Source organism: Camellia sinensis, chromosome 7 (genome assembly GCF_055761805.1).
Source record: "Camellia sinensis isolate YWXY chromosome 7, ASM5576180v1, whole genome shotgun sequence".
Lineage (NCBI taxonomy): Eukaryota > Viridiplantae > Streptophyta > Magnoliopsida > Ericales > Theaceae > Camellia > Camellia sinensis.
The window spans coordinates 148,708,046-148,721,127 of NC_138967.1; the positions used below are offsets into that span (position 1 = coordinate 148,708,046).

At 40.0% G+C, this 13,082-nt stretch overlaps 1 protein-coding gene across 1 annotated transcript; it reads left to right on the forward strand.

Annotated features, from left to right (window-relative positions):
* Window positions 1-5,205: 5,205 nt before the first annotated feature.
* Window positions 5,206-12,470, forward strand: LOC114315330 (protein BREAST CANCER SUSCEPTIBILITY 2 homolog B). The gene is made up of 4 exons (XM_028261945.2): window positions 5,206-5,314; window positions 11,504-11,898; window positions 12,007-12,118; window positions 12,204-12,470. The coding sequence occupies exons 2-4, from the start codon at window positions 11,847-11,849 to the stop codon at window positions 12,277-12,279; spliced, it is 240 nt and encodes a 79-aa protein (XP_028117746.1). The 5' UTR covers window positions 5,206-5,314; window positions 11,504-11,846; the 3' UTR covers window positions 12,280-12,470.
* The last annotated feature ends 612 nt before the right edge of the window (window positions 12,471-13,082 follow it).

A 13,082-nucleotide genomic window follows, 5' to 3' on the forward strand; every position in this document is an offset into this window, starting at 1 on the left:
AACAGATGAGCGAAGTTCAGTTTTTCAAACCGAGGAATCAGAACGTCCAAGGTCTGGTGATAGATTCTCATCTTTTCTTCTTTAACTTTCCAATCTCCTTTAGCTTGAGATACAACAAGGTTCGAGTCCTCGATGACATCCAACCATTTTGCCCCTAGTTCTAGGGCGGCTTCCAGTCCAACAATACATGCCTTATACTCTGCCTCATTGTTCGACACTTTGAACCAGAGTTTGAATGCTAAAGGTACACAGAAATTGTCGGGTGCTATCAGCAACACCCCTATCCCATACCCGTATTGGTTTGACTCTCCGTGAAAGTACATCGTCCAAGTCTCTTCTTCGACATGCAGAATGACCTCATCTGGGAACAGATATTCTATTACTTCACCCCCTTCAACTGGGTGGTCGGCTAGGAACTCCGCTACCGCTCTCTCTTTCACTGACTTGCGCGTTATGTACTTCAGATCAAATTCGGAGAGAAGAAGCAACCAATGAGCTAGCCTACCTGTAAGTGCCGGTTTCTTCAAAAGATATTTGATGGGATCTAATCTCGAAACCAATATTACAGAGTGAGCTAACAGGTAGTGCCTCAGCTTCCTGGTTGCCCATACCAAGGCCAGACAAGCCTTCTCCAACGGAGTGTAGCGGGTCTCATAATCCAACATTTTGTTGCTCAGGTAGTAGATAGCCTTCTCCACTTTGTCCTCAGACTCCTGTGCAAGCATGCAGCCCATTGTCATTTCGGTCACTGACAGGTACAGAATCAACGGTTTCCCCGGCTCAAACGGTGATAACACAGGTGGGTTCTGTAGATATTGCTTGATCTGCTCAAAAGTAACTTGGCATCAGTCGTCCCATTGGAACTTCTTTCCTTTCTTCAGGAGACCAAACAATGGTTCACAAGTCAAGGTTAATTTTTGCAATAAACCATCTTATGAATTGCACTTTGCCCAGAAAGCCTCGCACCTCTTTTTTCAGTTCTCGGTGGTGGCATTTCTAAGATGGCCTTGATTTTGGAAGGATCGACCTCGATACCCCTTTGCGTGATCAAGAACCCCAGCATTTTCCTTACTGTAACACCGAATGTACATTTCTGAGGGTTCAGCCGTAACCGATACTCTCTGATCCGTTGGAAGAATTTCTGCAAGGCAGTGTAGTGGCCCTCTGTTTCCTTGGACTTGACAATCATGTCGTCCACGTACACCTCAACCTCTTTATGGATCATATCGTACACAATCGTGGTCACGGCTCGTTGATACGTAACCCCAGCATTCTTCAAACCGAACAGCATCACCCTATAATAATAGGTTCCCCATGGGGTAGTTAGAGCAGTTTTCTCCTTGTCTTCAGGTGCCATCGAAATCTGATTATAGCCTGAAAAACCATCCATGAACGAGAGCAACGTATGCCCAGCAGTGAAGTCCACTAATTTGTCGATATGAGGCAGAGGAAAGTCATCTTTTGGACTGGCTTTATTCAAATCCCTGAAGTCCACACAAACTCGAATTATATCGTCTTTCTTCGGCACCGGAACTATATTGGCCAACCAAGTTGGATACTCAGATATTAACAAGAACCTTGCGTTGTTCTGCTTGGTGACCTCTTCTTTGATTTTCATAGCCCAGTCCGGGCAGATCCTTCGGAGCTTCTGCTTAACAGGTTGGGCCTCTGGGTCAAGAGGGATCCAGTGCTGTACAATCTCAGGATCGATTCCAGGCATATCTTCGTAGGACCACGCGAAAACAACTTTGAAATATTTTAATAAAGCGACTAAGCGCTCGCGCTCCTCCGAAGACAATGTGGACCCGATCTGGACCAGCCGCAGATCCTTCTCAGTACCAACGTTAATTGTGGTGATTTCATCAACCAAAGGCTTTACAAACCTCTCCTACTCTTGATCAAGCAAATATTTCAAAATCGGAGGAATTTCTTCCTCGTCGTTTCATCAAAATTTTGAAAGTCGTGATTAATGCAATAAATTAAAGGCACAGAAAAGTACTCAGAAGCCACAGCTATACCATTCTCATTAATCACATCTAGATCGCCTGTTTCTTCGGTTATAACAGACTCCAAGGAATACCGGATTCAGACTCAGAAGAGCTGGAATCTGATTCCGACTCCACAGACTCAGTGGAATCAGATTCCGGCTCACTACTTGACCAGGTGTTGCTCGATAAAAAGCCCTCATCGTATTGCCAGACAAGGGAGGGTGCGATGGATGCATCGAGAATGCCTGAAGATGGGCCCACAGCCGCTTCATCCCCGATCATGGAAACTAAGAAGTTATCCCCCAAGCACTCCAGTACGATCTGAGGATCTGAGAGGAGACAAGCCAGTGCTGCCCCCATCCCAATTTCTGTGCTCTCGGAATCCTCCTCCTTGCACTGCTCAGCCTCAGCGGGTGGGTCTGTCTGCTATTCGGCAACTTTATCCCCGGACAACTGAAGATCAAAAAAGATTTCAAAGCTGGGCAAGCACCGTTTCTCTGAATTCATCCAGGGCTCCGAAAAATCGCAGAACGGGAAATCTTCCCCCTTCCGGACAAAGCGTCCGTTCAGGGTCCCCTGGATAGGTCGGTGCACCATCTCATAATGCTTTCCGGCTTGCTTTACCCTGGCTCTTCTGGCCATCTCTCTTCTTTTCCTCGCCCAATCTTCTTTGGTAGGCAGATAACCTAAGCCAAAGGTATATGGGTTATGCGGCACTTCGGCCAATGCTGTAACACCCTTCCGGCCACTTCACCCCAATCCCATCTCGGGCATGTGCTGAAGCTTGTTTATAAGGTAGGCAGACTGTGCACTGACGTATAGCCCCTCATCAGCAACCTGCATATCCTGTACAACTCGGGCCTCAGCTAGGGTGAATCCTGACAGAAATACATCCTCCGCGCCATGCTCAATCTCTAGAACTGGTGTAGAAACCTCTGGCAGCGGATGTATCAAAGAATTCCCAAAAACGATTGCCACCCCCTTCCCGTGGGGGTACTTCAGTATTTGGTGTAACGTGGAAGAGGCGGCTTTCACCTGGTGCAGCCACGGCCGCCCAAGGAGTAGATTGAAGGTTGTTGGAACATCTAAGACATGAAACTCAATGTCCTGCTACCCCGGACCAACCTGAGTCTTAATCTGTATGGTCCCCATCACCTCTCGGCTGGTATTATCATAGGCTCATATCACCTGGCCTGTAGGCACAAAATCCGCGGGCTTCAACCCGATAGCATATGCCCTTCTCGACGGACATACATTGATTGCAGACCCCGTGTTGACCAGGGCCACCGGTATCCATTTCTCTCTACACTCCACAGAGATGTAGAGTGATTTGTTATGGTCTGAGCCCCAGTTCTTTATCGGTGAAAGTCAAGGTCGGGGAAGCTCCTCCCAGGAAAACCAGCCCTACCAACTGTTCGGGTGTGGTATCAATTGAAAGTTCGCCTTGTCCATGGCAGAAAGGACATCTTGTCTGTGAACCCTCGAGGCCATAAGCAGTCCCCAGATGGAGATGTCTGCTTGGATTTTCTTAAGTTGCTTCAGTACAGCCTCCTCCTCCAGTAGTTTTTCCTTTTGCCTCTCCACTTCTTTGTCCTTCCCGGACGCCTCCGGCTGGTCCAAGTGTGGGGGCTTGAAATACCGCCCACTCCTGGTTATATGGTTGACCTCCTCAACATACTAGGTGTCGTCTATTCGATTCTGCCCCCAGTCCTCATCAGTGTGGGCAAGACGTAAGTCGTCGTCTTCCCATCACATCCCGTTGGCAACCGACAGACAGCGGTCCAGCTCCGTTGTAACTGTTTCTGTGCTCACGACACATTTCGTCCTCGCAGGGGCTTTGGCCTTCCTAGCCCTTTCAAGATTCTCGACTCTCTCTTGTTCAAACCTCTTTAATGCAGCCTTCTATTCAGTGTCTGCTGTACAAAAATTGCCCGGATCCCGAGCAGAATTCTTTGCACCGATGCTCTCCAACGATACTTGCTGATTCTTAGCCATTCCAGCCACTGCTGATGTTCCTGTTTCTAATGGTCCCTGTTCTGGCTGAGATTCTTCAACAACATCTGGTTGGTCGCTGAGCCACCCCGTATTCTCTGCCGATCCATCCAAGTCGAACCAGTTGATGTTCACATCCCCTGAGTCCTGCCCTTCAAAGAACTGCAGATTTGTAATGTCCTCTTCTAACTCTGCTAGGTCATCTAGCCCCTAACCAGGTCCATCCTCCCGGACCACACTGATTTTTGTCCCAGCTGGCAACTCTACCCTCGGCTTGACCTGATCCGACGATACTATATAACCACTCAGGTTGTATGCTCCCTCGGTAAAGCTCCCAGATCCCTCAGGGTCTGAATCAACACTTCCATTTGCCTCCAAAGTCATCCCAGGTCTGTGTTAGACAGTCACCACCATCAGCTCGGGTTGGGTTTGGGAGATGCTCAACATGCACAAGTCCGTGCTATCTGGGATGAATACCTCAGGCTTGGGTAGGTGGGAGGGTGTGATGTATATGCTTGGATCACATGGGATGGCCATGATTTGGATCAGGTTGATGTGTTTGGGTGGAGGAGCTTGGTTATCTCACTACAACAAAATACACATTCGGTGACCAAAATTAGCGAATAAAAAAAATTTTGTCGCCAAAAGTTATGAAATTGGCGACCAACTAATTTTTTTAGTCGCCAAAAGTAAAATATTTAGCTACTAAATTTTTTTAGTCGGGGTATATTAGTTTTTGGCAACTAAAAAAAAATTTCGTCGCTAAAAATGCTAGAATTGGCGAGTAAAAAAATTTTTAGTCGCCGTACATTAAGTTTTGGCTACAAAAATCATTTTATCGCCAAAAGAGAAATAAAAATTTTAATTTTTTACCTTTGGCGACCAAAAAACGTTTATTTTCAGCGACAAAAAAGAATCTTGGTCGCTATATGTTGACTTATGGCTACTAAACCATTTAGTCGCCGATTGAAAATTAAAAAATTATGTTTTTACCTTTGGCGACCAAAATTTTGGTCGCCCAAAAAGAATTTTATTGCTATTTGGCGACCAAAAATATATTTAGTCGCGAAAGGTTGAAATTTTTGTTTGAGAGGGAAACAAATTATTTTTGGCGCCTGACCTATTTAGACTCTGTTCTGTCTCTCACACACACAGACACACGATATCATATACACTTCTGTGTCAAACACTAGCAAACCTCACACTCACCATCCCTGCTAACAGTTACCATCGAACTTCCACGACCGACATTGAGGCTCTCGCTACCTCAGCTCACCATCACGGCTCTCGCCACCGTCGCTCACCATCGCGGCCCCCCTCCCAGCCACATTCAGGTTTCTCTCTCTCTCTCTCTCTCTCTCTCTCTCTCTCTCTCTCTTCCTCTATTTTCCCATTTCACCATCTCGGATCTAGGGTTTTATTAGGTAGATAGCAATTGATTTAAGGTACTAAACAATTTAAGAATATTATTAGTAGGTAAGTTAATGGAAAATTTTAGGACTTAATTCGGTGATGTCCTCTTCGCTTAATAGGATTGAAATTTGCTCTGTATTCTACATATGGGTTTTGACTTTTTTATTATTTTTTGAGTTTTATATTTCAAATCCTACTCAATTTAAGCAAATGGGTTTCAATTTGATTTTTTTTTATTATAAAAAAATGGTCTTGCTTTGATTTGGTGGAGGTAGTGATTTTTGTGATCCTAATAGCTATTCGTGCTCATGATTGAATGATTTTGAGTTTTTTATGCATAACAAAAGCTTGAGTCACTGTGAAATCTCATCCTCCTTTTTGTTTTCTGAATTTGAATTTGAGGGCTTAGCTGTGTGTAAGTATTTACCTTCACAGAGATGTATGAATTTGAATAATAAATGATGTTTCCTTAGCTGGGTAGAATCTGATAGGTGGTTTCATTTTCTTTGAATTTTTATATCCATATTTTGTTTGTCTTTTTTTCTTTTTCATATATTAAACCATACTCAATTCAAGCAACTGGGTTAGAATTGAATTAGATTTTGTTTTTCTCAATTAGCTTGGTTTGAATTATTATTATTATTTTTTTGGTGGTTGGCAATTTCTGATGCTCTCACTGATTCTGTATTCATGTGGCTTCCCTTCTTGTAAAATAAGAAAAGAGAAAGAAAGGGAAAAAAAAAGTATTACTTATTATGGACCTCCTAGTTACACTGCTCTGTTTGTTCTCCAAGAATGTGACAGTCATCAAAGTAAGGCTGATTTCTACAATGATTTATATAGATGCAAGATACTTAAGTTTGATAAGGAATTTGTGAATTGCCTTCTTCATCATTGTCATTGATCTACAACTCAGGAGTTTTGGATCTTTCCTTTTTCTATGTTAAGAATCTCATCAGTCATGCTGATCAACATTGACTTGCTGTCAAAGTAATAGCTTAAGAATGGTAGAAGTAGTTCCAAAATTACATAAAAAGTAACTTGAATATACCTGCTTTAGAGTGTGAAAAGCATATTTTTTCAAAATGAATGGATATCCATTATTCATTTTAAAGCTCGAAGATGTTGTGCTGTATTTTTTCTTTGGGCCTCTTTATGTTCTGAACAGTTAGGCTTTCCCTTCTTAGACTTTTTGGTCAATTGTAGCTTCACTAGTGACTTAAACTGCCAATATAGCCTCCTTATTTACTGAGCTTTTTTACTTTGATAATCCTGGACAAAATTAATTTGGTCAAAAATAGACAGCTGATGGTTTGTGGCTGTTATGCTGGAAAATGGAGACCAGTTGAGCTTACATATTTCCATTATGGATCGAACACCATGTACAGGTTTCTGTCCCTCTTAATTTGATGGCATCAGTACTTTTGTTGGATTGCCCTTTTACAATGATGGTCTCTTATGCCGCTGCTGGGTTTATTTTGATCTTCAAAATGGCAAAATGGTGCCTTTAGTTATCTTAAGTTCTTAACTGAATTTCACTAAGAATGTAATAATGCAGTCATAAAAAAAGTGTCCAAATTCAGGTGCATCTGGACATCCATTGGGAACTGGATATTTACATTTTTGTGCTCCCATAGTTTGGAGTGGATTTTCCTTTGGTCCTTATAGTTTTAATTGTAATGTATTGAACTTCATATTTTTTAATTGGTTTCAATTAGGTCCAACTGTTAATTGTTGTTAGCAATTGGGATGCAAAAATACATGTCAATATCAAATAACTTTCTTTGATCATGTGAAGCTCTCATGAATCTCACATGGATCACATGGAACTGACGTGGAACTCAAGTGTATTTAATTCTTGTCTAAATTCTTAAGATGAAGTTGACAATTAAACTTAATATACACAACAATGTGTCATACTTGAAACTATGAACACTAAAGTGTTTTATTTAATAAAAATTTTATGGATGCAAAATTTGATTTACCCTTCAAAATATAATGGCTCAATATGCATGAAACTTTAATTTTATTGTATGAATCCATAATTCGTTTGAGTTACTGATTTCATTTAATACTAAATCCCCCTTTTACATGATTCCTGGTTTCCACATATGCTTTGCCATTCTTACTACTTTGGACCATTATTCAGTGCTTTTGGGACTATAGAGTAAAGTTTAGAAGAAAGCAAGCTGGGCCATTTTCAAAGTGCATAAACAAAATTTGTATACTGTTTGAAGTCATTGTCCTTGCCATAAACCCTGTTTACACTAATAGTGGGGGGGAGAGAAAGAGTCTTATTTAATTTTGGGGCGCCGCATCGACGCCTGGGTGCGGTGTAAAATGGGCAAAGGTTTCCGCGTTTTTCTGGACGAGCGCGTGTCAAGAAGCTAGTCCAAGACTATAGGTTTAGGATAGCCACTTGGAACATAGGAACCTTAACTGGTAGTACGATGGAATTGGTAGATGTTATGATTAGGAGGAGAGTTAGTGTAGCTTGCATACAAGAAACTAAGTGGACGGGAGAGAAAGCTAGGGAAATTGAGGATACTGGTTTTAAACTTTATTATAGTGGTAAGGATAGACACAGGAATGGGGTAGGAATCATAATTGCCAAGTGTCTTGTGGAAAGTGTGGTGGCGGTCACTAGGAAAGGAGATAGGATTATGCTAGTTAAACTAGTTATTGAAGGGAATATAGTGAACATTATTAGCACTTACGCCCCTCAAGTAGGGTTAGATGATCAGACTAAGAGAGATGTTTGGGAGCAAATGGATAAGATCTTACAGGAGATACCCGTAGGAGAGAACCTGGTTATAGGTGGAGATTTTAATGGCCATACGGGCATAGATAAACTAGGTTATGAAAGGGTGCATGGTGGATACGGTTTTGGTGACAGAAATGAGGCTGGAGAGAGAATCTTAGATTTTACGTTGGCTTCTGACCTGGTGGTGGCCAATACTATGTATAAGAAGAGGGAGGAGCATTTGATAACCTTTAAGAGTGGATTAGTTAAGAGCCAAATATATTACTTCTTAGTGAGAAAAGTGGACTGCCTAAAATGCAATGATTGTAAGGTGATTCCTGGAGAGAGTCTGGTCTCTCAACATAGGATTTTGGTACTATATTTATGTTTTAGAGGGCAATACCAAGCTAGGAAGGATGGTGGGCGTCGTAGGACGAGATGGTGGGACCTAAAAGGGGATAAACTAGAAATATTTAAGAATCGAATGGATAAGGAAGGTACTTGGGACTTAGAAGGCGATGCTAACACTATGTGGAATTCGATGGCCAATTGTACGAGGAGAATCTCAAGGGAAGTGCTTGGAGAGTCGAAAGGAACGGGACCCAGCTCTAGGGAAACTTGGTGGTGGAGGGAAGAGGTTCAAGCGGTAGTTAAGGCAAAAAAAGAGTGCTTTAAAAAGTGGCAGAAGGATAGAACTGAGGAAAACCTTAAGAGCTATAGATTGGCTAATAAGGAAGTCAAGAAAGTAGTGAGAGAGACTAAGTTGAAAGCTTATGATGACCTATACACTAGACTAGATAGTAAAGAGGAAGAGAAGAGGGTATACAAACTTGCTAAGATACAGGAGAGGAAAACAAGAGATTTTAATCAAGTAAAGTGCATCAAGAGTGAGGATTCTAAGGTATTGGTGAAGGATGATGAGACTAAGGAAAGATGGAAGAATTATTTTGAGAAACTGTTAAATGAGGAACATGGAAGTACGACAATAGGGAAAGAAATAGCCAGTAATACGATTAACCAAGACTATAGGTTCTATCGCAGGATTAGGAACTTTGAAGTGGAGATTGCACTTAAGAAGATGAAATCAAATAAGGCTTTAGGACCTGATGATATCCCTATTAAAGCTTGGAAGTGTTTGGGTAAAAAGGCAGTTGCTTGGTTGACTAGGTTGTTTAGCAAAATTTTGTTGACTAGGAACATGCCAGATGAGTGGAGGAAGAGTATTTTAGTGCCAATCTATAAGAATAAAGGTGATGTCCAGAATTGTAACAACTATAGAGGAATCAAGCTAATGTGTCATATAATGAAAGTGTGGGAGAGGGTGATGGAACGCTGATTGCGAGACATAACAGAGGTGTCAGAGAATCAATTTGGATTTATGCCTGGTAGGTCAACAATGGAAGCAATCTATCTTTTGAGGAGAGTAATAGAAAAGTATAAAGAAAAGAAAAAAGACATTCATATGGTGCTTATCGACCTTGAGAAAGCATATGACAGAGTGCCCCGAGATATAATATGGTGGGTGTTAGAGAAGAAAAGGGTGACAAAAGGCTACATTGACGTGATTAGAGACATGTATGAAGTGGTGATGACCACTATTAGATCTCTAGCGGGAGAGACAAATGAATTTCCTATCACTATAGGGTTACACCAAGGATCTACCTTAAGTCCTTATCTTTTTGCTTTAGTTATGGACGAGTTGACAATAAATATTCAGGATGACGTGCCATGGTGTATGCGTTTTGCAAACGATATTGTGTTAGTGGATGAGACTAGAGAAGGAGTTAACACAAAGTTGGAGATTTGGAGAAAAGCTCTTGAATCTAAAGGATTTCGGATAAGCAGAACTAAGACAGAGTACATAGAGTGTAAATGTAGTAACAGTAACAATGAAAGCAGAGGAGAAGTGAAGATTGAGAACCAAGAACTGCCTAAGAGTGAACATTTTCGTTATTTAGGGTCGATTATCACAATAGCGGGAGAGATTGATGCAGATGTGGCCCATAGGATTAAGGCGGGATGGTGTAAGTGGAGAAATGCGTCTGGGGTATTGTGCGATAAACGAATACCCACTAGACTAAAAGGTAAGTTTTATAGAACGGCTATTAGACCAGCTATGTTGTATGGGACAGAGTGTTGGGCAACCAAGAAACAACATGTAGATAAGATGAGTGTGACTGAGATGAGGATGCTAAGGTGGATGTGTGGTAAGACTAGACAGGACAGGATTAGGAATGAGTGTATTCGGGAATGGGTAGAAGTAGCACCGATAGAAGATAAGGTGAGAGAGAATCGTTTGAGATAGTTTGGTCATATTCAACGGAGACCAACAGAGGCAGTAGTGAAGAGATGCGATGCTGTAACGGTAGATGGAAGTGTTAGGGGACGGGGAAGGCCTAGATTAACGTTGACTAGCGTTATAAATAGATATATGAATCTACTTAATTTAACTAATGAAATGGCCTTGATAGGGCCGCGTGGAGAAGAAGGATTCATGTAGCCGACCCCATTTGATGGGACTTAAGGCTTGGTTTGGTTTGGTATATATATATATATATAAGTAGAAAAGTGAAGAATAGTTATCAAAGAATTGATGCAATTATTTGATCATGCAAAAATAATTTAGGCAAGTAAAATACGTTATATACTTTCGTCTACACCAACTGAAGTGTTATAATAAATAAATAAATATATATATATATATATATATATTATTATTTTTAACTATACAAAACAAGAGGTGAGGTTGGGTTGGGGTCCATATTGCTAGTGAAGTCAAGAAGGAGACACAGCTACAAGCATGAGAGTTAGCTATCATTTACATCATTATCAGTCCCAATGTGACAAATCTGTGCGAAACATAGCCTGTGGGGAGTTTTATAACCCTTTGTTTATAAAAGGAAATCAATATCCACTTTTGTCCTCCTATTTTCATCGATAATATTAATCACAATAAAGCTATAGAGATAATGGCAATACCATGATACTTCACATTTTCAGCACGAAGTTACTTGGGATGTGACAATGAAACTAACATACATGGTATTGTATTGTCACTATAATATATACACACTTAATGTTTTTGTACAAGTAGGTCTACTACTTGATCATGCTGATTTAATTATTAGTTTGTCAACAGTACTTGCTTAATTTTTTAAGTTGTGTTTAAATTTTAAATTTTAAAATTTTTTTGTAGAGGATAAAAGGAAAAGAAACCAATATATATATATATATATGACGTAAATCCAAATACACTTGGTTTCAATTACAAAATTTCTTGGGTTTGTTGGTTGTTATGTAGTTTTCATATGTAGGCTATAACTTGGTGTTCTTTTTGGGGGTATGTGAATGTCATTTGTTTTTATAGGTACTCAATCAATGCTATATTAGATGCACTGCTAATGAAGAAGCTGGCTACTGGGCAATTGTTTGTGGGACAGAAACTTAGGGTACTTCTTTGGTTTCACTATTTTCCATTTCTTCTTTTGACTAGATATCCGGTTAGAACTTCTTATTGCTTACAGTTTATGTTGTCATCTGAAGATCTGGGGAGCTGGATTAAGTGGTTGGGCTGGGCCTATTTCACCTCTTGAGGTTATTACCCAGTTTAAGTTACTATATAAGTCGTTTGGCTAAAACTTCAATGGTAACTATAGGGTTTGATCAAGTTTTTGCTTTAGTGTCAGGCATCTAGCACAGTTGGTCTTCTAATGCACATGAATGGGACATATAGAGCTCATTGGGCTGATCGTTTGGGGTTATGTAAGTGTTTAAGTAGTTACGTGCATTCTTGTCTACTTGCCCTTATTATCTTGTAGCAGCACATTTCAGTTTCATCTTGCTTGAACATGTTCTAATCTTTATCTCTAGGTAAGGGTGGTGGTGCTCCATTAGCATTTGGATGTATCAAGGGTATGGGAGGTCCAGTTCCTAGCACATTAATTGGAGTCACACGGATATACCCTGTTCTCTACAAGGAAAGGTAATCTGAAGTTGATTTTGCTTTTACTTGAAGCTTGTTCAATGCTTTTAATGTGATAGAAACTGTGTTTGTTTCTCCCATCCAGGTTAAGTAATGGGGGATTTATTGTGAGATCAGAGAGAATGGAAGCTAAAATGATACAATTATACAAACAGAGGTGATTTTGTCTTACCTTAGGAAGCAAACTGCAAATGCTAAATTGTTTGCCTTCTGAATATTCATTTTTGGCCTTTACTATGTTCATCATTACCAGCTTGAATATAAATTTCAGTTTGTCTATAAATTTCAGACTAAAATGATTAGTTTATTGACAAACTAAATGATGATTTTTTTACTTCATTAGTTTGGAGAAACTGACACTACAATGTCAATAAAATGACTTACTTTATTAGTTTGGAAAATGGTTCAGATTTGGACACTATGGATGTTACAACCACTGTTTTCTTAGGTAGCTATCATTTTAATGTTTTGACAAATGGCTTTACAGTGTAGGCCAATCTGCAGAAGTTCACTTGGATTTGGGATAAAGGTTAATTGAGATCTGGGATGGAATCTCACCCACAACTTGATTATAAATGTTCTGAGTTTGTCTCATTGTGTTGATTTATGGATTGATAGGAAAAAAAAATTTGTGGATAATTTGTTCTGTATACAAATTATATTTATTTAGATATTGTTTGGAATAAATCCCACGCAAGCTATGGAACTGTCTTCCCACCCAAGCTTGTAATTTGCTAATTCTTTATTTAAATACAACTGTCATGTTAGTAGCTAAAAATTAAAAAAAAAAATGGAAAAAAAACTTTTGGCTACTAAATATTTAGTAGCTAAAAATAAAAATAAAATAGAGAAAAAATTTTGGCTACTAAATATTTAGTAGCTGAAATAAAAAAAAAGACTTTAGGCGACTAAGAATTTAGTAGCTAAAAAAATAATAATAATAAAATAAGATGGAAAAAATACC

Coding starts and splice junctions, on each gene's coding strand:
- LOC114315330 (XM_028261945.2), top strand. CDS start 11,847: ATGCACATGAATGGGACATATAGAGCTCATTGGGCTGATCGTTTGGGG. Junction 11,899..12,006: donor GGCTGATCGTTTGGGGTTAT/GTAAGTGTTTAA, acceptor CTTTATCTCTAG/GTAAGGGTGGTGGTGCTCCA. Junction 12,119..12,203: donor CCTGTTCTCTACAAGGAAAG/GTAATCTGAAGT, acceptor TCTCCCATCCAG/GTTAAGTAATGGGGGATTTA.